The 24,488-nt window shown below is 38.3% G+C and overlaps 1 protein-coding gene across 6 annotated transcripts in view; it reads left to right on the top strand.

The window, feature by feature from the left end:
• The window catches only part of LOC132816389 (dachshund homolog 1-like), a 592,865-nt gene extending 568,845 nt beyond the window's left edge, over positions 1-24,020 (top strand). For all 6 annotated transcript variants that reach the window (XM_060825885.1, XM_060825881.1, XM_060825884.1 and 3 more), the window contains one exon: positions 20,752-24,020. In XM_060825885.1, the coding sequence (XP_060681868.1) occupies positions 20,752-20,789 (38 nt within the window). In that variant the 3' untranslated portion in view covers positions 20,790-24,020. The remainder of the gene's footprint in view (positions 1-20,751) is intronic.
• The last annotated feature ends 468 nt before the right edge of the window (positions 24,021-24,488 follow it).

The raw sequence follows: 24,488 nt of genomic DNA, 5'->3' as shown, positions 1-24,488 counted from the left end.
TGCATGTATTAATTAATCTTTCAAAGGTATTTTATGCTGAAAGAGGCCAAAACCATTATTTTTTTGTTTTATTCAACACCTAATTAAATATTTATTCTTTCTTTAAAGAATATTTACACTATTCAAGAGTCCTGGTTTTGTTTTCATTTTCATGTGACTAGCACTGAGTACAGCAAAATTCGAATTTGTTTTAAACTGAGTATTGGACATGTGTATTGCCTCACTGGTTTATGAACAATTCCAAACCGACCACACAGCATTGACTCTCCGCCTGTCCCCCTCTTTCTGTCTATTCCAAATTGTCTCTAAATTTACCCAGGCCCAGTAAATTCCTCCCCTGTTGTATAACACACAGTTTGAACTTTATTGTGAAGCATTAGTAAGGAAGGTAAGGGAGACCAACTGCAGCTCAGAGCTGGGTTTGACTAATTAAATGGTGTTACAATTCATATTACCAATAATTAATTTTTTTTTTATAAACTTAAAACACGGCAAGTATCCCTTTTAATTGGCCTCCGTGGATTATTTTAAGATATTGTAAGTGTATTAAGCTCTTCCATAAAGGAGGTCCTGCAATGATTCAAGCTGAGGCTTTTTTTTCTCCTTCACTGACAATGCTAACCTTGTGGAAGACAGTGACAGTTACAAATAATCTCTTCTGGGGTGCAGTATGATATTCGATGCTGATTAGTTTGTGTTTTTTTCAAACAAATACAAGGAATAGTTGAGATAGTTGACTGTATGTTGGTGATGATGTGCTCAGTGTTAACACTGGGGACCAATATAGCTTCTGCACCTTTCACCATCATAGACTTTCATCTACCTTTGAAGAAAATGGTGTTAACCTATATTCCTGTTTGGACTGTTATCCTGTAACTCTTGTATGCTTTATCTTCCTTTCTTATAAACTGTGGAAAAAATAAATCTGCAAACAATGATATTGTTCAATCAGTTTACACTGTGGAATAAAAGTGTCAACTAGACAACTGCATGTATTTGATACTTTTATATAATGTTACTGTGAGAATAGTAGGATAGAGAACCATTTCAGTCTATATTGTTTGTCAAGTTCCTGGTCATAGTTATAGAGTTACACAGCATGGTAACAAACCCTTCAGTCCAACTCATCCCTGCTGACCAATTATCCTAAACTGATCTCGTCCCATTTGCTGCATTTTGCCCATATCCTTCTAAACCCTTCCTATTCTTTCAGCCATCGAATGCTGCAATTGTACCCGCCTCTACCACCGCCATTTCATTCATACATCACCCTCTGGTCTCTCTTGTGTTTTCGCTCATCAGGCAATGACAACAACTTGGATTTTTATAGCCTTTTTAAGAAATAAAGCATCGTAAGTATTTCACAGGAGCATTATAAAAGAAAACATTAACATTGAGACAGGTGAGGAACAATTGGCTCAAGCATTCCTGTCAGCATTGGAGCCACTTTCTTTGATAAAATAAGAATGAGCTAATTACTATCATTTGTCTTTTTCTGCCTGATCTTTCAATATGGCATCCTTCTAAATTCAGGTAGGAAACCAGAAGGAAATACCAGTGACTTGTGCAAATGCTACATGCTGATCTTGACTTGTACACTTCAGGTGAAGGTCTGGTACTACCAGTTTGTTCATTTTCAAATAACCCTATTTTTAAAACTTTAACTGGGTTTTCCCTTTGGAAATCCTGGAAGTGAACAGCAGGGAGGATCCGTCATGTCCATGCTTGATTCCATTACTGCAATATTCCAGCTAAGTCTTAATTCACTAACAAGCTGAAAAGCTTTGGCAGATTGAAGCAGCTTTTTAGTAATTGGTTAGGGTGGCAGATTGGTGGCAAGGGTGGGTGCCTGCAGAGTAATTGGGGAGTTTGGCAAGATAGGTAGGTCAGAGGGTGGGTAGGCTAATATGATGCTAATGGGTATGGAATCTGTTGTATAGGATGGTAGTGGAGAAGGGCATGGGGTGGGAGTAGGATGGCTGGTTCAGGTCAGGGGTGATAGGTTACTGAGGAGAAATTTGATATATGAGTCATGATTTTAAACTGTCTAATATTTCTTGCTTAACTATTCAGGTAAGTAACTCAGACATCACACTATTCTCTGGCTCTGACTCAGAGTTGGAGATTTTTGTGCAGGATCCTGGAGTTGGGAAATTGTCCAGGCAACTTTATCGTTGCCAGGCAGTTCCCCTGTATTCATTCATATGATGTGGGCCTCACTGGCGAGGCCAGCAAGTATTGTCCATCTGTAACTCCCCAAAGATTAGTTAAGGGTTGACCACATTGTTGCAAGTTTGGAGTCACATGAGATACAGATACGTAAAGACAGCAGATTTCCTTCCATAAAGAACATTAGTATATTAGACAAGTGTTTAAGACAAGCAACAGTGGTTACATCATTGCTGTCAGTTAGTCATTTTATTCTAGAACATTATTGAATTCAAATTTTAGCATCTGCATTGTGAGATCCAAACCCATGTCCCTGAACATTAGCCTAAGATTCTGAATTATTTGACTAGTACCTTTAACAATACATCACCACTTCCTCTGAACCCGTGCATTCAGTGCATGGGTTTATTCATGGGATGCTGAAGAGAAATTGGGAATACTAAAGAGGGCAGAATTAGATGTATGCACATATCTATAAGGGATATGGGCCCTTAACATTTGCTGAAATAGGGAGGGACATGATGTGGAAGGATGTGATGATTAGATTATGAGAATTTTAAAATTGAGTTATTTTTCACCAGAACCAGTGTTTTTGACAGAGCAGAGGGATGCTGGGTTGTGTGTAACACACGGGCAGTAGAGTTTTGGATAACCTTAAGCCGATGGAAGTTAGAATATGAGAAAGTCAGGTCACTTTTGCCTCAGTTCAGACTTTCTATGACTGCCTAGGTCACAAAAGGTGGTAGAGGTTTGGAACTCTCTCCCACAAATAGCGATTGATGCTAAGTCAGTTGTTAATTTTAAATCTGAGATGGATAAATTTTTTGTGAAGTGAAGTTATGAAGAGATATGGGCCAAAGGCAGGTTATGGAGCTCGGCAACAGTTCAGCCATGGTCACATTAAATGGCAGAACAGGCTCAAAGGGCTGAATGGACTCATCCTGTTCCTGTGTGCTTTACCAAGGTACGATGCATCCAGTTGATACTCAACTTCCCAATATCTCCTACGCCATCCTGTAATCTCAAAGATGGGACACACACTTACTGAAGTATACTTTGTTCAATTGAAATTTAATTGATTAAATAATGAGAAGATGGGAGAAGATAACAATGAACAAGAGCTATTAAACAATAACAGGCTTCACCTTCAAGGTTCCTTCACAGGACCATTATAGGTAACTTGACACTGAGCCATACAATAAGATACTAGGCAGGTGACAAAAAAGCTTGACCAAACAATCTTTAAGGAGAGCTTTTAAGGAGGAAAGAATTGTAGAGAGTGTTAGGGAAGTGGATTTCTGTGCTTAACACCAGACAACTAAAGGAGTGGCATCAATAGTGTAGCATAGATTCATCAATTTCATAGAAAACTAGAATTAGAGAAATAAACAGATCTTGGAGGTTTGTCCTACATCTGGATGTTATAGAGATACAAGATAAATTATTGTCATCTGTTTTGCTCAATGCAGCCTCTTACAACATGGCCTTTGTGATGTATTTTGATGTACGTGTTTAAATGTATTTAAAGTAATCACAACGTTAAGGTCAGTAACTGTTTGATCGGATGTTTCACATCCAGCTCCATGTCTAGTTTTATGCATTTCCCTGCAGCAACATTTTCCATACAAGCAGACCACAAAAAAAATCACAAAACAAAAAGGAGAAATAAAGCAACATTCAAAACACAGATTTTGTTTTTTCACAATAACTGAGTGAACAGCCCACACTTTAACCTAGAGATTAAAATTACTGTCAGTAATAATAGTGGATAAACAAATGATCAAATTGCAGGAGTAGGCCATTCAGCATCTCTAGCCTGCTCCACCATTCAACAAGATCATGGCTGATCTGATAGTAGCCTTAAATCCCCCTTCCAGCCCCTTTGTGGTAACATTTCAAGAATCTATCTCCCACTGCCTGAGAAATATTTAAAGAATTTACTTCTATGACCTTTACATGAAGAGTGTTCGAAAGGCTCAGGATCCTTTAGGGGGAAAGAAAATTCTCTTTTTCTCTACCTCACCCTCTTTTTTTCAAAAATTCATTGATGGGTTGAGGACATCACTGGCTAGGCCAGCATTTATTACCCATCCCAGAGAGCTGTTAAGAGTCAACCACATTTCTATGGGTCTGGTGACACATGTAGACCAGACCAGGTAGGAATGGCAGTTTCCTTCTCTAAAGGACATTAGTGAATCAGATGGGTTTTTACAACAATTGACAATGGCCTCTTAATTCCAAATTTTTATTGAATTCCAATTCTACCAAGGTAGGATGCGAATCCAGGTCCTCGAAACATTACCTAGGTCTCTGGATTAGCAGTCTAGCCATAATACCATGAAGCCATCACCTACCCTTTCATTTTTAACCTTTTGTACGATCTCTAGTTCTAGATTCTCCCCTCAGAAAAAAAAATCTCCTCTCCTGTGAGCCTCTTCAGGGTCTTCTGTCTTCCAATTCTTCTTACTATTTTAACTCTAACAACCCTAACCTTCCACCCTTTCCTCATAAGACAGCCTGCCCATTTCCAGATATAAAATGTCTTGTTCACATTCTCAGAACTGCTTCGTGGACTTACATTTGTCCTTAATTAAGGGGACTGATATTGTACACAGTTCTCCAGATATGGTCTCACCAATACCTCCTTTAACTGAAGTATATTGTTGCATCCAGTGCCTGGGTAAGATGTATTGTGGTTCTAGGTGGGACAACCCAAAGTGTCGAACTCAAACATGAGGGGGGGCTGAACTAGCTTCCCTTCTTTATTCACCCAACTATCAGTTGATTGCAACAAGGCTCCCCTACATTGTGGATCCCTTTCCTGCAGACAAATGAATTTATGTTTTAAAAGGGGCCAACTTACCAAGCTTTCAGTAATTATTTAGGAAATGTGAGAAGAAATAACAACAAAACAAACATACATACAGGTTAGAAATGAGATACAAGTTCAAACAATACCAATTTTTAAAAAAAGCATCAGTCTCTAGGTTCTGTGAAATATGGGTAATGAATTGCAATGATTATTTTAGGTGTTACCAGCTACACTGATGTTGAGAAGGGAGCAGTTGATTTTGAGCTGCAAGGCTTTGCAGCTCAATTGATAGGCCTTTATCCCATATTCTTTTGATTGCAGTTTCTCTTGCTTTTTATGGCTTTAGCAAAGAAAAAATATGCTTTCTCTTTACCTGCAGTGCAGGGATGACTAGGGCTTTTCTCAGCTCTGAACATCACAGCACACACCTTTGCCCACTAGCCCACACTGACCAGGATTGAAACTGGCTTTTAACTCTGGTTCTTGTGTATTCTTGAATGAGGAAAACACAAATATGACTGCAGTTGGAAACATAATCCACAGGATTTGGTTTTCAGATGAGAAAGGGAGTAGTTAGCTTCACATTGTCTCTGTAGCCAGACAAATCATGGTCAATAATAACCGAAAGAGCTGCAGATGTTGGAAATCAGAAACAAAAGCAGAAATTGCTAGAAAAGCTCAGCAGGTCTGGCAGCATCTGTGGAGGAAAATCAGAGTTAATGTTTGGAGTTCAGTGACCCTTCATTCATGTCATTTATATAAACTGTAAAATGTTGAAGTCATTTATCTCTGTGTACACCGCTCGAACCTGCCAAACTGAATAAGACTCATTCATGCCTATTCTCTACCTTATGTTATATTATCCTCTACCATGAATTTTTATTTTCCACAGTATCCTTTAACATGACATTCTATCAAATGCCTTCTGGAAATCTAAGTACATGAAGTATTCCATTTATTCATAGGACGTTGGTCATCAAAGATCTCAATATATTGGTTGAACATGGTTTCCTTTTCACAAAACCATGTTGATTGCACCTTTACCTTGACCTTATTTAATTGCCCCGCCATAACATATTTAATAATAACTGAGAAGGTTTTCCCTATGATGGATGTTGGCCTGTAGTTTGGCCTGTAATTTGTTGCTTTTTGTCCCAATTTGAGTAAAGGAGTTGCATTTACTATCTTCTGATCTAATAGCCTTTCTCCAAAGGTAGGACATTTTGGAAAATTAAAACCAATGTACCAACTATTTCACAAGCCAATTCTTTTAAGATCCTAGAATGAAGTTCAGCAGCACCCCCAGCCTGTAGTTCCAGTAGTTCACTTAGTACCATTCTTTCTGATGACTGTAATTTTTCTGAATTCTTCCCTCCCTTCCATTTTGTGATTTACTGCTGCTTCTGCAAAGCTACATGTATTGTCTGTAATGAAGACCTTTGCAAAATATCAGTTCAAATCACCAGCCATTTCTTTATTTTCTACAATTGATTCTGTACAAGTGTTTTTATACAATCGGCATTCTTTTGAAAAACTATTTATAGACAATTTGTGATCTGTTTTAATATTTATGTTAACCACCTGTCATGCTTTTTTGTCTCCTTATGTTTTATATATACATTCTGTCTAATTGTACATGTATTCTTTTCTAGTTCATTGTTGGTGGTGGGTCTGTCCCTTTGAAATTTTCTTACATATTGGAATGTATCTATTCCATGTGTTCCAAAATCATAGAATCGCTACAGTGTGAAAACATGCCAGTCAGGCCATCAAGTCCACAATGACCCTCCGAAGAGCATCCAACCCAGACCCAAGACCCCACACTACCCCATAACCTTGCACTTCCTGTGTTTAATTAACTGAGCCTGCATGTCCCTGGACACTATGGGAAATTTACCATGGTCAATCCACCTAGCCTGCACATCTTTGGACTGTGGAAGGAAACCGGAGCACCCGGAGGAAACCTATGCAGGAAACTGCCCAAGGTGAACCCAGGTCCCTGGTGCTGTGAAACGGCAGTGTTAATCACTGAGCCACCGGGCTGCCCCATTGCCACTTAGTTACTGCATCTCTTTTGATATATGCCTTAACCTAGTTTGGTAATTGACTTGAGCCAGTACTGCTTTCATATCATCATAATTGCCCTTACTTATGGTTTTTTTTTAACTATAGTCTTGGACCCAGTGCACTCTCCTTCAAATGGAATATAAACTTCAATCATATTATGGTCACTGCTGCCAAGGTGGGCCTTCACTGAGATCATTCATTGATTCTGTTACATTGCACAATACCAGGTCGAATGCAGCCTGCTCCCTCTTTGCCACCAGAATGTGCTGTTCTCAGAAGTTAGCTCAGAAACATTCTGAGTGTGTCATCTGGGCTACCTTGATCATCTGGCATTTTTAGTTTTTAATGAAGATTTAAAACTCCTATGATTATCAGTGCCTCTTTCTGAAATGGTCTCTTTTATTTTATTTGGTTTGTGGGATGGGGTATTGCCGGCCAGGTCAGCATTTATTGCCCATTTCTGATTGTCCAAAAGCAATTGGTGTGATTGCTGTGATTCTGGAGTCACATAGAAGCCAGACCAGATAAGTAATGCAAATTACATTTGATAAGGCCATAAGACGTAGAAGCAGAAATTAGACCATTCAGCCCATCTTGTCTCTTCCGCCATTCAATCATGGCTTTTCCTACACAAGTCTTTGAGCCACACATTCATCTCTCTAATTTGAGGTGCACTATGCCAATTTTATGCCTGTTTGCACATTGCTCAGGTAATAATCCAGAAAATATGACGTTGGAAGTTCTGTTTCTTAATTTGATTAATTGAAAACTTGTTGGACAATTGCAAAGGCTGAGGCTACTGCCGTCATTAGCTGTCACACTGTCTTGTCCCTGATCACTGACCAAATCAGAAGACCTTATTCTTAAAGATGTGAGTGCTTTCTGTGGAGAAAATACATGGAACTTTATCCGTCCATGATGTGTCACAGTGTCTGTGGTTGGATCACCTGACTTGCCATTCTTAACATTTTTTATAAATTTATTTGCATTTATTGCTCATCCCTAATTGCCCTTGAGAAGATGATGTTGAGCTGCTAAGTGACAACTGAATTATTCATGAATTTATCTTCTGTGATTTAATAAACCTTACCTCCAGTTGCAGTACCATTATGAATTTTAAGAAAATAATAAACCTAGCCACTACCAAATAACTAGCTTGCTCCTCTGTAGAAGAGTAGGAACCAATTTCTGGAGGCTGAGAATGTTTTGAAAAGTTAAAAACAAAAATAATGGCGTACGTCTTCCCTTTTCTCCGCTAACTAACTTCATCATCCAATTCCAAACACAATATTGTAAGCCACACTAAGCTGGATAGTTTTATATGTTCCTAACACAAAGGCTTAGCGACCCAGTTACAGCAGTTTTAGCAACTTTGTTGATTAACCAAGCCCAACTACTTTTCCTGTAGAGACTGTGTTAAACCTCAGTCAAGGCTGGCTACTGTAGAATTTAAACTGCAGATTTCAGTTAAAGCTTAAATACAAATTAAATTAGATTTTGTAAAGAAAAAGAGTTAGACTCTTTTAATGACGAGCTGTCAAATTCAGTCCAATGGTTTATTGGTACAATGTTTCGGTATTTGAAAAGAAATGTTAGCTTCTTTAAAGTCAATATTTTTGCAAATAGTATATTAATTGTCCACGTTTAAGTTCCATGAATAAACATTTCAATAATTCCGTACCATTTCATGTATCAAAGGTTATGCAAAACAAAATTCTGATGAACTGGTATTGTATCTTTCAAACGTTTTGGTAAAAGTGCAATATATTGATCTCAGCATTTGCAATAATTTCTTGCCTCAATTATTCTTAACATTAGCTTAGTGAAAATTAACAAATGTCAAGTCAGATTCTTTTAAGTCTTGGCACCAAATCCATGAAATGGAAAATGCAATTTGATTATTAATAACTTTTTAGGAATGCATGACATTATCAAAATCAGAGCATGACACTAATGGTAGGAAATCTGCATTTTTAATTACAGCATGGGAATGTCTTCTATCTGGGACTGAAACACCTTGATCTTGAGTTCAAAATATCAAACAACGAACACTTTGGTTCTGGATACTTGAACCTGAAAATCTATTTTGACCTGCTGACATGATATTTAAAGTCCATGTTAATAGATCAAATTTTATTTTTAACCCCATTCGTCAATTTTCTCTGACATGCATTTGATTGTTTTTAATGGAATGGCATAGAAGCATGTATGCAGAGGAACTAACTCTGCTGGCGTATGGCAAGACTATGTACTCGGATTATTTTTAGATTGCTCCATAGACAGACTAAAATTCAACCTTTGCATTGTGAGAGTGGAGGTTTTCTCTCATTTGGGGACAAACAGATCAAGACTTTCTCCTATGACAACTCTTTCACCTTGTCCTCTTCACCCCCAAATCCAGTTCTCATCTTGAAAATCTGGACAGATCTGAGGTGACCAGGGTAGAACATTACTTTGAAATGTGCTTATCTCCATTTATGAATACTGAAAAACGATCCAGTACATTTCCCATCTGCCACAATTTACATCTTTAAAACATAGCATTTAAAGGATCCATGTATGTCTGTTGACATCAGAAATAATTCCACAGAGGCCAGTGTCCTGTCACCCAGTCACCTTTATTTATGTGTGCATAGTACTTGACATTGGTCTAGCATCCTCGGAGCCTGTTGTAAGAGAACAGAATGTCTGACACTCATGTTCATATCTGTCAGCCAGAGCTCCATGATTGGACCAGGTTAACAGCCAAATCACGGAACTCATATTCTGTGAGGTCGACTGGTTGACCGTGTTACAGTCACTACAATGCCAAGCAGTGCTGAATAATGGACAGCTTTATTCTGGGAGCCCTTATTTAATTGGATGTGTTGAGGCTGCTTAAGGTCATTTTACAACATCTAGAAAGAAAGATTTTATATCATCAATCTCTGTTCAACTAAAACCCAATTCTTTGATGTTAAATAACTGCATAAAAACATGCCATATATGATATGAAAACACAAGTTTGATAAATTTGTCAAATAATCATTGGATTTTTCTACATTAAAACTTTGTTTTCTCACTTGCCGTTTTGCCCATATCTCAGAAAGTTTGAATAACAGACACTAATATAAGCCAGTAACACTCTGTGATCACTCAAGAAAATTTATGGTTGAGATGTGGAAGCAAGATTAAATTCACTGATTCTTTACTCCAAATGGGAAGAGCAGTAGGGCAGATTGGATAACTGTTTTGATCCAACTGTTACAGGGGCTTAGCAACTCAATGCATTGTGCCTATGATTAAAAATAATGTTAGGAATGAACCTTGGCCCAGAGAATGATTGATTGGAGAAGGCCACACATAATTTTTGTCATGATCTCGTTAGATGGATGAGCACAATTACATCATTACATTGCATGCTTCCAGACCAACCTCATGAAATTCCTTTTCCATATTGTTTCATTGCCAAGCCTTGCTTTGTTTGAGTACGGCTCCGTGCTACATCAGGGGAAGTATCTCTGTAATGGTGAGCTCTCTGCTGTTTGGTCAGGGTTTCTGTATCTGAACACAGTCATACTGTCAATGCTGAAGCACTTGCGGCTGTGGCTGAATCAATTGACGACTATTACTGGGTATTGTGGGAGTTCCTCATCCCGATCTTAGTTCTGCTTGCTGAATTCTCAACTTTCTTTCGTTCCCACAAAAGGCACATAATAACAGAAGATTGTGCAATGCTGTATCAAAGACAACAGGACGTTGACATAAAGGGCTACAATATACAGTAGCACAGAAACAATGCTGAGCTCACGTATCACAGGTTCTCGCCTGCAGGTGTTTTGAAATAGTAGGACAAGTGTGTCATGAAAACTGCCTTTGGTTTGCAAAAGTAACTACTGTGTAATGACTCCATTGTGCGGCTTACATTGTTTCAGAAATGACAACCTCATTTTTTTTATTGCATAAATGAGGGCCAATTTCCATTAATCACTAATTACTCAATTATAAGAGTTACAGCAGTCCGTATGACTAATTTGTCTTTCAGAAAATTTGGATCAAATTAATTAAAAAGCATATACGTATTTTACATTAGGCAGAGAATAACTTGAATGCACACGTCCACCTGCAAACTGCAGGTTATAATCTGACTGAACAAAAAAGAAAATTTAGCAGATGGAATGTGCTGTGAATAGTCTGACCTTGAAATAACCCCCGTATTATAGACTGTTAATAAAACTCTGCACTAACAGCTCTCTGAAGAAGTGGTTGACCAGTTCCTATACTGCATCTGGACCAACATTGATTTCATAGGCACTTAAACAAGGCCTGCATGGCTCTTGTCCAAAATGGCCATCATAAATCATCAAATTAGAATTGTGTGACTGCCAGGATATGGGAAAGAAAACTTTTCCTTATCAGCACACAGAATTCCATAAAATATACAACACAAAAAAAGACCATTTGGACCAACCATTGGGTTTCATTCTTTTCATCTATCCCTATTTAATTATCAGCATATCCTTTCATTTTTTTCTACCTTGCATGCTTATCGAACTTACCCTTAAATGCATCTTAACTATTTCCTTGATCTGCTACTTGTGGGAGCAGCTTCAAGGTTCTCAGTGCTGTCTGAGTAAAGACAGATCTCCTGAATTCCCTATTTGATTTCTTGATGACTGTAAACAATATTGACTTCTAAATTTTCCAGCATAGTTGATGGAAACACAGCAGCGACTTTATTTTGATATCATTTCTGAGACTCCGCTTTCAAGAAGTGTTTGACGAAGGTGCAGTTGAAATAATTAGCTTTGATTAAGGAAACACAGCCCTTCATTTTAGACTCAACAAATAAGAACAAACCCTGTGGCAATGTCCACGATATCTCTTTTTCAAAAACACAGCAGGTCCCAAACTGAAAAGTGGAAGCGTGAGACCAAAGTGACCAATCATATAAAGGAATACATAAATTTCCATTTACTCATTGACTTTCAACTTTGAAATTTTTGGGGGGTTTTGGTGTGACTTTGCCACTAGCAGGATATTCTCACCATGTGGCAATGCTTATCTTGTCTTTCATAACATAAGAGACTGATCATGGATATCATTATATTGAAGAATCCAGCAGCTATTATGTACAGTTTCAGTCAACTATTATGTACAGGTATACCAGTGTCTGAGCTCATATTAAGCCATTAGATTAGATTACTTACAGTGTGGAAACAGGCCTTTTGACCCAACAAGTCCACACTGACCCTCCGAAGAGCAACCCACCCAGACCCATTCCCCTACATTTACCCCTTCACCTAACACTACAGGCAATTTAGAATGGCCAATTCACCTAACCTGCACAATTTTTTTTGGACTGTTGGAGGAAACCGGAGGACCCGGAAGAAATCCTGGAAGAAGACCTGGGAGAATTGAGTTTATACACAACAGTATGCTTGTAATGTGTCATACTTCAGGTGATCTGAGGTAAAATGGAGAATATGATCATTATGGCTTTAGGTCATGTGCCATGATATAATTGTGGTACCATATAGGTATACCGACATATTGTATATCTTAAAGATATTGCTGATTGTGATACAACAGCTTTTAAATTATTCCCAGCATTTAGGTTCAACTCTTCCTAATTTTTCAACCCAATCTTCCCTATAGCACAGAACCGTCCTGCTGTAAATTAAGAATCAGTTTCATGTTTGAGTACTGCTCTTTTCTGGTATTTTTCCACCTAATGGAGGAATCTTTGAAATTTACTCGAATCAGGAAAACAGCCTCTAATTCTAACCTTGTACAGTGCTATCAATTAACAAGTGGATCCCTGGATACTCAGTTTCTAGTTTGCTACCAGGCCATGTTAAGAGTATAGACAATGTGAAATGCAATTCTCAATATACTAAACAAATTCATAGTCTTGTGCAATAAAAATGCAATTTGATTCCGCCATTGCAAAACAGCGGTCTCCATAATCAGCACAAGATTAATTTCAAGTAGCAGTGCATTATAGCTCAAGTGCACAGTGAGATTCATTGGGTCACACCCCATTTTGTTTTTGAAAGAATTATTTCATTGTTTAATGAAGTTTGCACAAATTCTCTGAACTGCTGCTTGAAAAAACAACACAAGAATGCAATGCCTGAGAGATTTATAACAAACTAATTTAATTAGTCCTGCTGCTGTCTTTTTCTTGGAATTGCTTACATTTTGTTGACAGGAGGCACACCAACAGTAGCCAAGTTCATAAAAACGGAATAAATTCACAAAAGATATTGGACCAGCTGTTCGTATTGCATTGTTCAATGACATATTCTTTTAATGTCCATTTATAAGTTTCCAACACACTTTTAAAGTCTAATGTTCTTGTTGATGATACTAAACTTGCTGAGATGGCTTCTTTTGTGAGTTAATTCTTAACTTTTAGCATGGGAAAGCATTTAAACTCCCATTCTTATTATGTTTCCTGCCTCAATTCCACAGAACTCCATTGTACAGCCTTCCCATCCACTTCTCTATCTAAAAATCATAATGACTTAAAAGCAAAGCCAAACACAAAATTTATTTTTACAATCCTGCTCATCTCCAATTAGCTGCTTCCTGTTTTAAGTAATCTAAATAAAAGGGATGAGGAATTTGTAACAGATGTTCCCCGATGTTTGTTTGCTTTATATTTTGACTTCTCCGGCTGCGTTATCAGCTCCTGATGGAACATTACCACTTGTTTGTCATCAACTTCTTTTGTGTTCCTTTTTAAAAAGATGATTAGCGCATCAGGTTAAGACGTGACTGTGAAATGAATTATGCTTTTTCATCCCCCTTTAGGCACAGTAGTGTTTAAAAATAAACCACAGCTTTTAGGTACATTAAAATGAATCGTGCTAGGCCTAATAGATGCTGCTAATGGCTGTAATACAAGTGGAGTAATATGCATTCGGACCTGCATGCAAATCCAATCTGACAAATGACAACACCGCCTTCATTCAAGGTGCTAGCAAACAAAAACAAATTAACTCTAACCACTTGCACATCTCCCAATTTCACTTCACCATTTTTAGGCATGCCTAAACGCCACTGCATTTTCTCTCTTCAATTCCTTTAAGTTGTTGCTTACAACCTACTTTGTTTTGCCAACTATTGTCGAAGCTTTACATGCAGAAAAAGGCCATTTAGCCTATCAAACCTGTACTGACACTCTGAAGAGCTTCCTCACTGACCCACTTCCCACATTATCCCCGTAACCCTGCCTGTCCCATGGCTGACCACCTAGCCTGCATGTAACCTGGACACTAAGGGGCAATTAAGCAAGGCCAGTCCACCCAACGTGCACATCTTTGGCCTGTGGGAGGAAACTAGAGCACCAACGGAAACCCATGCAGACACACAGAGAATATGCAAGCTCCACACACTCTCGAAAGGTTCGAATCAAACCTAGGTCCCTGGTGATTTTCGGCAGCAGTGCTAGCTAACTACTGAGCCAACAAGCCGTCCTACTGACTCCTAGTACTATGCATGCTTGGGGTCAAACTTTGTTCATCACTTCTCTGACACACTGTGATGTTTTATTACATTGATGGTACAATTTGGGAATAAAAGTAAGCCATTCCAAGCATTGAGCCTGATCTGCCATTAAGTTAGATCTTGTCCATATCATTGTTAATTTCCGCAATGTCACCATATCCCTTGCTGTTGTTGATCTCCAGAAATCCATTGATTTCTGTTGTGATCATGTTCAATGATTTGAGTATGCACAGCCCTCTGGTGAGAGAATTCCAGGGATTCACTACCATTGAAGTGAAGACATTTCTCTTCATCTCAGTCTTAAATTGCCTTGTTTGAAGATTATGTCCCATGATCTAAACTCATAATCCAATCTAGAGCTACCCTGTTTACGTCCTGGGAAAATTTCAAAATTTTCAATGAGATCATCACTTATTCTTGGAAACTTTTGTTAGTCACAGTTGATTCATTTTTCCACTTGGGTGTTTATGCCTTTGTGGAATCTATATATAGTCACAAAGGTCTACAGAACAGAAGTATATGTTGTTCCCCTTGTAGAACACCTCTACTTACTGAACAAAAAATGTTTAGTGTATTTTCTTAATCCACCACGGCGAACTCAACCAGTAGATGTGATATATTTTGATTCTCAGTCCCAGATAAGAGATTAAAGTGAAAAATCATAGCACATGGGATTGATGGTCGTGGCATGGATTGAGAATCAGTTAGTAGACAAGAACCAAAGAGGGGGAATAGACCCAGAGAATGCTGAGAAAATTCAGCAGATTTGGCAACATCTGTGAAGAGAGAAACAGAGTTGATGCATTGAGTCTTGTATGACTGCTTCAGACTGAAAGGCATTGGAAAATGGATTTTTTGAAGACTTTTTAGCAAGGGATAGAGGCCCAATGCAAAAGAAAATATGTGTTTTTAGTGATGGAGAAAGATGAAAAGAGAGGTAAAATAGTTGTAAATTATAGTGAGAAAGGAAGTGCCTACTGGGAACAAGACAAACATGACACAAACAAAACAAGACTGTATCTGGGGTTGGAGAGAATATGAGAATTTTGGGGAATGGACATTGAGTCATAGATAATGTGGTCTGTTTCTGAAGTTGTGGAATTCTATATTCAGACCTCAAGGCTGTAATGGGAAAGTTACCATGGGGACTGAGGAAGTGTTAGGAATGATGGAGAAGTGGTCCAAGCTGTCATTACAGAGAATGGTCCCTGCAGAATGCTGACAATGTAGAGGAGGGGAAGCTGTGTTTGGGAATGACATCCTGCTGGAGGTAGCGGAATTGAACCCTTAAATATAGTGACTAATAGGGTGGAAAGTACAAACAAAGGAAACCCTATCATTGTTCTGGGAAGGAGAGGAAGGGATGAGGGCACAAGTGGAGGACATGGGTTAGATATGGCTGAGGGCCCTGTCGAAAACAATGTGATGGAGTCCAGACCTGAGGAAAAAGGTCATGTCAGAAAGCAGCCTGTTGGAAGATGGCATCAAAGAACAGATGGGATAGAGACATGGAGACTGTGAAAATGGAATGGAATCCTTGCAGGAATCAGGGTATAAGAACGTGTAGTTGAGGTAACTATGGGAGTTGGTGAATTTGTAATGGAATTTGTTGCCAGTCCCCAAAATGGAAATAGTAAAGTCAAGGAAAGGAAGGGTAAACTTAGAGATGGACCAGGTGTAGGTGAGAAAAGGATGGGAATTGGAAACAAAACTGATTACTTTTATCAATTCCAGTTGAGATCAGGAAGCAGTACTAAAGACACCATCAGCGTATCAGAGAAAAAATTGTGATTCTGAGATCCTGAGTGAGACTGGGACAAGGAATGTTCCACATATGCCACAAAGAGACAGACATAGTGAGAACCATGGTCACAGTTTTACTTGGAGAGATTGAGATGAGTTAAAGGAGAAATTGTTCAACATAAGAACAAGCTCAGCCAGATGGAGGAGGATGGCAGTGATGGATGGAAACTGTGCAGGTCTCTTTTTGAGGAAGAAGCGGAGAGCCTGATGGGGGAATGGATGTGTAGAAAGATTGCATGGCCATTGTGAAGAGGAGGCAACTATGACACAGAAAACTGGAAATGATCAAACCAATGTAAGTGGGAAGAGACTGAACTAAAGTGGATAAAATAAAGATAGGAAGCAATACATTCAATGGTGCAATGGCAGGCTGAAACAATAGGTCTGCCAGGACAGTCCTGATTAAAGATTTTGGGAAGGAAGTGGAAGCAGACTGTGCATAGTTGGTGGATTCTGAGGTAAGAAGCACTGGATGGGAGATCTCTGGAAGAGACAAGATCCATGACAGTCCTGGAAGCTACAGCCTGATGTTCAATGGCAGGGTCATGATCCAGGGAAGATAGTAGGACAGCGATTGAGAGTTGGCACTCAGCTTCTGCCAGATAGAGGTCATCATGCCAGATGACATTAGCACTACCCTTTCAGTCAGTTTGATATCAAAGTCCGGGTTTGACCTGAGTCAGCAGAATGCAGTAAGTTCAGACAGAGAGAGACAGGTTAGATTCAGAGAGGGAGGCTGCAAAATTAAGGTGGCAAATGTCACATCGACAATTCTTGATGAAGAGATCAAATGCTGGGAAAAGGCCAGAGGGAGGGATGTAATAGAGAGAGGACTCTTCTCTAAAGAAGTGTGCACAGAGGTGACGATGACAAATAAGAGTTTAGTGTCATGTCACATCTCAAATTCATTGAGGTGGGGGCATTCTCTCCCTTTCACAACTCAATTTGGAACCATTTTACATTTTGTTTTCTCTTTCACCACCATTAACAACCTTTTTTGTCTTTTGCACTGAACCTCGACACATGCAATTCTGGTTTCCTTCCTATCGGAAAGATGTTGTGAAACTTGAAAGAGTTCAGAAAAGATTTACAAGGATGTTGCCAGGGTTGGAGGATTTGAACTATAGGGAGAGGCTGAACAGACTGGGGCTGTTTTCCTTGGAGCATCGGAGGCTGAGGGGTGTCCTTAAAGAGGTGTACAAAATTATGAAGGGCATGGATAGGATAAATAGACAAAATCTTTTCCCTGGTTGAGATATCTGGTCGGCATGACGGGTTGGACCGAAGGGCCTGTTTCCATGCTGTACATCTTTATGACTCTATGACCACCTGCCTCTTCGTCCTTTATCTCTGTCCAAAATATAAAAACATCTGTTTTCCAAAACCTTTTGGTTCTGAAGTGTCATACCAGACTCAAAATATTAATTCACCACAGAAATTGCTATGCTTGCAGAATTTACTACAATTGTTTCAGATTTCCAGCATCCACAATATTTTGCATATAGAGGAGTGGGACCAAATGGGTTGTTTTCACAAAAGAGGTGGTGTAGACAGGGTAATGCAGAGATCAGTGCATGATTCCCAACTATTCACCATATATATCAATGACTTGGATGAGGGAATTGAATATTACCAAGTTTTCTGATGAGACAAAACTGGGTGGGCATGTGAATGATGAGAAGGATATAAAGAGGCTTCAGAATGATTAAAATAAGATGAGTGAGTGGGTAAATACATGGCAACTGCGGCATAAAGTGGATAATTTAGAAGTTGTCCATTCCATTGCAGAAAAAATTAGCAAAGTACAATTTAAATTGCGAAAGATTGGGAAAGTCTGATGTACAAAGGGACCAAGCTGTCCTTGTATATCAGTTACTGAAAGCAAGCAAACAGTTGGGAAGGCACATTGTATGTTGGCCTTCATTGCAAAATGGTTTGGATGCATAAGTAACAAAGACTTACTGCAGCTGTACAGGGCCTTGATGAAACCATGCCTCCAGTGTATTGTGTGCAGTTTTGTTCTTCTAACCTAGGAAGGATATGTTTGTCATAGAGGGAGTGTAGGAATCAGGGTTGATTCTGGGATGGCAAGTTTGTCATATGAGGAGAGATTGGGTAACTGGCCCAGTATTGACTGGAGTTTAGAAGAATGAGAGGGGATCTCATTGAAACGTATGCAGAACTGGACAGACTAGATGCAGGGATAATGTTTTCCCTGCCTGGGGGAATCCCCAACAAAAAGTCACGGTCTCAAGATATGTAGTTGGCTACTTCAGTTTGAGATGAGGGCAAGTTTTTTTTTCAATCATTCAGTGGTGAACCTGTGGAATTCTCTACTACAGAAGCCTGTGGAGACAAAGTCACTGAATATATTTAAAGATTTCTAAAAGCTAGAGGTGTCCAGGGATGTGGGAGCAATTGTCCTTGGGATCGAGAATCAGCCATGCTCCTGTTGAATAATAGAGCAGCTTTGATAGGCTGAATAGCAAATCTTGCTCCTACTTTTTATGTTTATTCCTTATACTGTCACTAATCTCCCTTGTTCAAGACACGTAAATATACAAATTATATACTGGAATGCAAGTTACTTTTATTGTGAAAAAATAGCTTCCAAAAACCAGCCTATTGGTTAAAAAATTGGAAATGAAGCTTATTAAGTACTTTTTGCAATGAGTACTGCTTTTATTTTAAGCTGAATGGCTGTAAACTCTGATATGACTGAAATTCTAATGTAAAAAGCCATAGAGTGGCCTTATCTTTTGTAGGAATGGCAGGTGGGACATATTTCACACTTGACACCTTAAAGGCAAGATACATTCATCCATCCGTTAGGAGCATTATGCAAACATGCTGATAGAGGATACATTAGCTTTTATACAGGACCAGTGACAGCAGATTAAACCTCACTATTCTGAAATAGAGTATATTACAAATCCATCAGCAAATGCATTTCTGCAATAGTCTCCAAAATATTCAAATAATAGTTGATAAAGCAGTTTATTCTATACTTAGCTTGAAGGGTGAAATGGTAACACTGATTGAGAATAACTGATGTGGTGTCAAATGAAGCTCAAAAAAACAATCAAGGTGTCCTAATGTACCATAAACCACAAGTGCTAGTGATTTAATTATCAGCAGAACCTCCTTTCAGTTTCACTTGGAAATATGAAGAAAACTGCAGAGCTATGGGGAACGGGCAAAGAAGTTGGACAAATTAGATCATTTCAGAGAGCTGGCAGAGGTGTGATGGGCTGAGTGATAACTCGTTCTGGCATATTATTCTATAATGCTTAATTACTCTAGTTCTTACTGTTGAGAATTTGAAGGAATATTCTTTCCTGCAATGCAAATTCACTTTGGCATTTTATAGGGAATCACACCTCTATACAGCACTAAGGGAAACAAAGTACTTTCTCTCTGAACACAGTGTAGTTTTAAGTATAGAAACATTCAGCAGGGTCTGAAGAAGGGTCATTGGACACGAAACATTGATTCTGCTTTCTATTCACAGGTGCTGCTGAACCTGCTGAGTTTATCCAGCAATTTCTGGTTTTGTTTCAGATTTTCAGTAACCACATTTCTTTTTTGTTTTGTGTGGTTTTAAGCATCTTTACTGCAAGAATAGACTTTTCACATTCCTGGAGAAATACTTCTTTCACTTTGTAATTAGTTGTGCGATGCCCCTGCTTCCCCTGTAAACTTAAATCTACCATGGTCCTAGTGTTGTGTCAACTTCAGTAAAACGTACTGGGTAGGTTCCACAACTCAGTGTTTGGCCATGAAGAAGTTCACAACTCTATTCAATTTCTCCTCCCAAGTATGGTTGTTTCCTACCTTGATCTGTATCATTTAAAACCAAGTTATAATATGACAAGTTGACTTGATTTTGACTTTTCCACCACAGCTCCCAATATTTATTTTTCATTGAAAAGAGACTCTTTTTCACATTTATGGTTGGTTGTTTGGTTGTGGTAGTATGATAAAAATATTTGTTAAACTCGAACATGCCATTGTCTGATGAGTGGATGAGTCCATTTTCCAACACAACTCATTGCATTGTGACTAGGAGCAGAAACCCCTGACTCAGTGTAACTCTTTGATCCAATGGGCCTGCTTTTAATATAATCAAAATAATGAACTTGCACAGAGACAAAAAGTGGGCCCATTGTTGTGGATGCCATTGAAATGCCTTTGCCATTTTCATCATTGTGCATGTAAGCGTAAAATGTGAACACTAAACTATTCCAGTAAGTGAAAACTAAGAATCCCAACCCCTTCCCTCCAATGGTATGTGTGTAAATGTACCAAAAAAGGTAAAGGTCACACTTGGAATCCCTTTCCAATGTGAAACTGGGTCCAAATATTGTTGATTAAATAAAGGTCACCAATTTGTGTTTTTTTTCCAGATGGAAGGATGTATCTGAAGTCATCTGTTATGTACTGAGACAACGGCGCAGTAATACGCCACATGACATGAAAAGACAAAAGAAACAATGTATAAAAAAGACAAAATACTGTCCTCTACGAACAAGCGGGTTAACTGTGCTTTTGAGACAGCTTCACCCAGTCTGCATAACTGTGTTACTGTGTCATCCATGAAATGTTTGATGTATTAATGACGAGAGTCCTCTCACACCAACTGACTTCGATGACAGAACTTGCAGAAGCAAACGCTGTTGCTGAACCAGAAATGACTAAACTCAAATGGTGACTATGTTTAGGGGATCACTCCTGGCAGGCACGCACGAATAAATGGCGCAAATACAAGCTTTGTGCTTTCTCTTTTGGACTAAGTTATGACCAGTGCTGATGAGTACAGTGTTAAGCACATCACGCAAAAAAAATCAAATACTCACCAGTAGTCAAAAAGAAGCAAACAAACTTTTCTTTTTAACATTTGTTGTCTGCCCCTTGCCCTCCAGTGATTTTGTGTTCCTGTTATTGTGTTTAAATCCAGCAAGTAAGTTTTAAAGTGTTCTTTCTTGAATTCACCGGAACTTAACTCATAGAATTTGGAGGTTATTACAAATGAAATAGCACTACATCCAGGTTATGCAGATGTGTGTTTGAACAGGGGACAGAGAGAAAGCCACATTAGTTATTAAGGCAAAACTCAGAAGGTAAACCTGGCATTGAGCTTTCTCAGCATTAGCAATTAAAATGTAAAGAAACACATAATAAAGAAAAGTGAATGTAAGTTGTTTTAAAAGTCACAAAAATACATAATTGTGCGCTCCACCCAGACATAAATCTGTGAATACTGTTTGCTTCTTCCAGCCAAGCTACTGGTCGTGTGTATATATGACACAGGGAGGTAATGTGTATGCAGTAGATTACTAGAGAATAAAACTACACAGTACTTTTGAAATTTAGATGCTGATATGTTTTGTCACTCTATTTGTTCCAGAAACTGCATTTTTTTTTGTGATGAAGCTCATTAACAAAGCATGCAGGCATGTAAATATTTGTTCTCAAGTCACAGTATTACTGATTGGGATCCTTGGCGTCTGCTGTGCGCCTCTGCAAAATCAGCACGGTGGGTCAGACGTTCCTCTCTGCCTGCCACTCATGTGAGGGGAGCTTGTCTCTAACTCTCTGATACAGAACTGATGATATTAATTAAGATCTGTGGCAGTTGCAGCAAGTTGGATCAAAATGCCACAGAAATGTTTCTCGTTTCATTTTTAATTATTATTTTTGCGTCACCTTGAGACGTTACTCTTCAAAAAATAAAATAGGAACTTTGCAACACTTGATGTAACAGTTGAAAAAAAAACCTAGCTGAGTGGTGAGTTGAAGTCTGTATTCTCCCTGTGTAATAGGGAAGGATGGTTATGTGTAATTATCACTGTCTTTGATAAACTGTGTGTTCACCTTTGTGCAAATACTTCGGAAGTAAACTCCAACACAATGATAATTTGCTAGTGTAGCTTTTTCTCTTCATTTTGCCTTTGTTCACTGCCATGGTAACCCTTAAAAGACTCTCCTTGCAAAGAAAAACAAACTGTCACTGTTGACCATAGTGCAAAGACAACAAGTCAAACTGTACTTTATTGTATCTTGTCATTCTTCCTTGTCATGGATGAATTTTGAACCATCAAATCTGACAAATTGATGGGTGTTGTAGGGCCCTGAAAATGCTTTCAAATTCACAGCTTATCTAAAACTTCCCTTTGCTGAACAATCTATTTGAGTGACCTTGTGAAATCTGGTTGCACTTGTCAAACTTTTGTTTTAAAGCAAGGGGCAAAAGGATAATAAGAGATGTGATTTCAAGTTCAAAATGAACAAACAGCTCAGAAATTTTAGATTTCAAATAAAAAACAATGAGCAAGTTTAAACCTCTGACTGGGTCTATCAACTTGCATTCTGTGTGGAAACAAAACATCTGTTTTTGAAATGGCAGACCTGAAGTTCCAAAATTCATGAATCTAGACGAAAAACAATTTTTGAATGTGCAAAGTAACAAAAATAATCCAGCATGAGATTTTAGTATTTGTGTGATTTGACATAATGTTATGACAGAAATCTGGAAGAGATATTAACATGCAAATTTACCACCATGGAATAATCAAAGACATAATCTGGCAGCTGACTTTTCCATTGTTTTCCCAATATTTTAGTTTCCAGGCATAGCATCTTAAGAATTGAGAAAGGAAGAATGGATAATGGAAGATTCTTGTTTTTCTTAAGCAGTGAGGGTCTTGAAAGGGTTAACAACTGTGTTGATGTGCATTCTGGTAAAGAAAGCAAACAAATTGTCCATGTGATCCTTTGTTTTTAAGACGAGAAAGAAAACATTTAAAAACTCTTACTGAGCATTTGTTGTTCCTCTGCTCCTTGCATAGAGACTTTATTTTAATGTAGATCACCCTGGGACAATTACATAACAGGACATTCCCCATCCCCTTCACAGATTAAGTGCAGTTGTGATCAGTCATAAAGCAACAGTTAACATGTGACTGTCAAGACAAAAACCATACTCTGCTGATCTAAGTCAGACATTCCCACATTCCAGTTGACACAAGACACAAGTGGCTGGCGTTTTGACGGTTCATTAGGTATCATCATTTGGTTGAATTGTTTGAGATGCCAAGCACTTTGGTTTTGGAAACAGAAGTGAAAAGGGTAAAAGGAAGCTTATTTAGGAACCCAAATTTTGGAGTTTCAAAAGAAAGAATATTTTAGAATATTAATGCAGGATTTCAAGGAAACATGTCATAAAAAGATTGTGCTGTAGGTTTCTTTCTGAATTACCCCAATTTTATTGTTTATTAGAATCTCTCCATTGACTCCCAGTACAATTCATTTTCCCATTATTGTTTATATATGTTTTTCACATGAACATTTTAATGTTTAGCTATCCTGTATTATAACCACATTTGTGCTCTATGCAAGCCCTTGGAACAGAACACACTCATCTTCAACTAAGACATACGAAAATTGTCTATTTTTATCTATATATTTAAAGTTTTCTAAAAAAAGGTTATTACGAATTTTGTTGTACAAAATCTGTACAAAAAAATCTGTTTTTACATCATAATGCAAGAAATCGAGATTTTTCTATGGTAGCTTAGTTATTTGAGCCTGGTTTAAATGTGAGAACCACGTTAACTGTATTGTATTTAATTTCCTTTCTTTTCAACAATCTGCTAATAAAATTGTCTGAAATCTCCATGTGACGTCCACACACTTATTGATTTCTTCCTTTGTAACCTGAGACAGTTTTTTCTTTCAAGCTCATTTCAAGATCTATGCTTTGCTAAGCTTTTCTGAGTAAATACAATGTTGTACATGTTGGGTGTTTTCTCATGACTAAGAAAAAGCAGGAGACTGGGACTAAATTTGGAGCCTCGTTCAAACAAATAATGAAAGCATCATGGATTAAGTATCCTCATTCAGTGACCACCATTTTATGACTCAAAGTTGTGATTGTCGTCTTGTTTACTTTATTAATTGACTTGTTAAAGTGTAGTTATTGCTTTATATTTTACCATCTGTATATCTTCCACTGACATATGTGCAGAGCTCACAGGACTTGTGACCCAATACCATCAGTGTTAGTCAAATTCTGGTTGGAAACAATGCCCATTTGTTAATAGGAAAGTCGTTCACAATGAAATGGGGTGTCATGGTGGCTCAG

The sequence above is a fragment of the Hemiscyllium ocellatum genome, chromosome 6, assembly GCF_020745735.1.
Source record: "Hemiscyllium ocellatum isolate sHemOce1 chromosome 6, sHemOce1.pat.X.cur, whole genome shotgun sequence".
NCBI classification, from domain to species: Eukaryota; Metazoa; Chordata; class Chondrichthyes; order Orectolobiformes; family Hemiscylliidae; genus Hemiscyllium; species Hemiscyllium ocellatum.
Note: the sequence above shows the minus strand (reverse complement) of the source record. Positions and strands in the feature narration are given on the sequence as shown.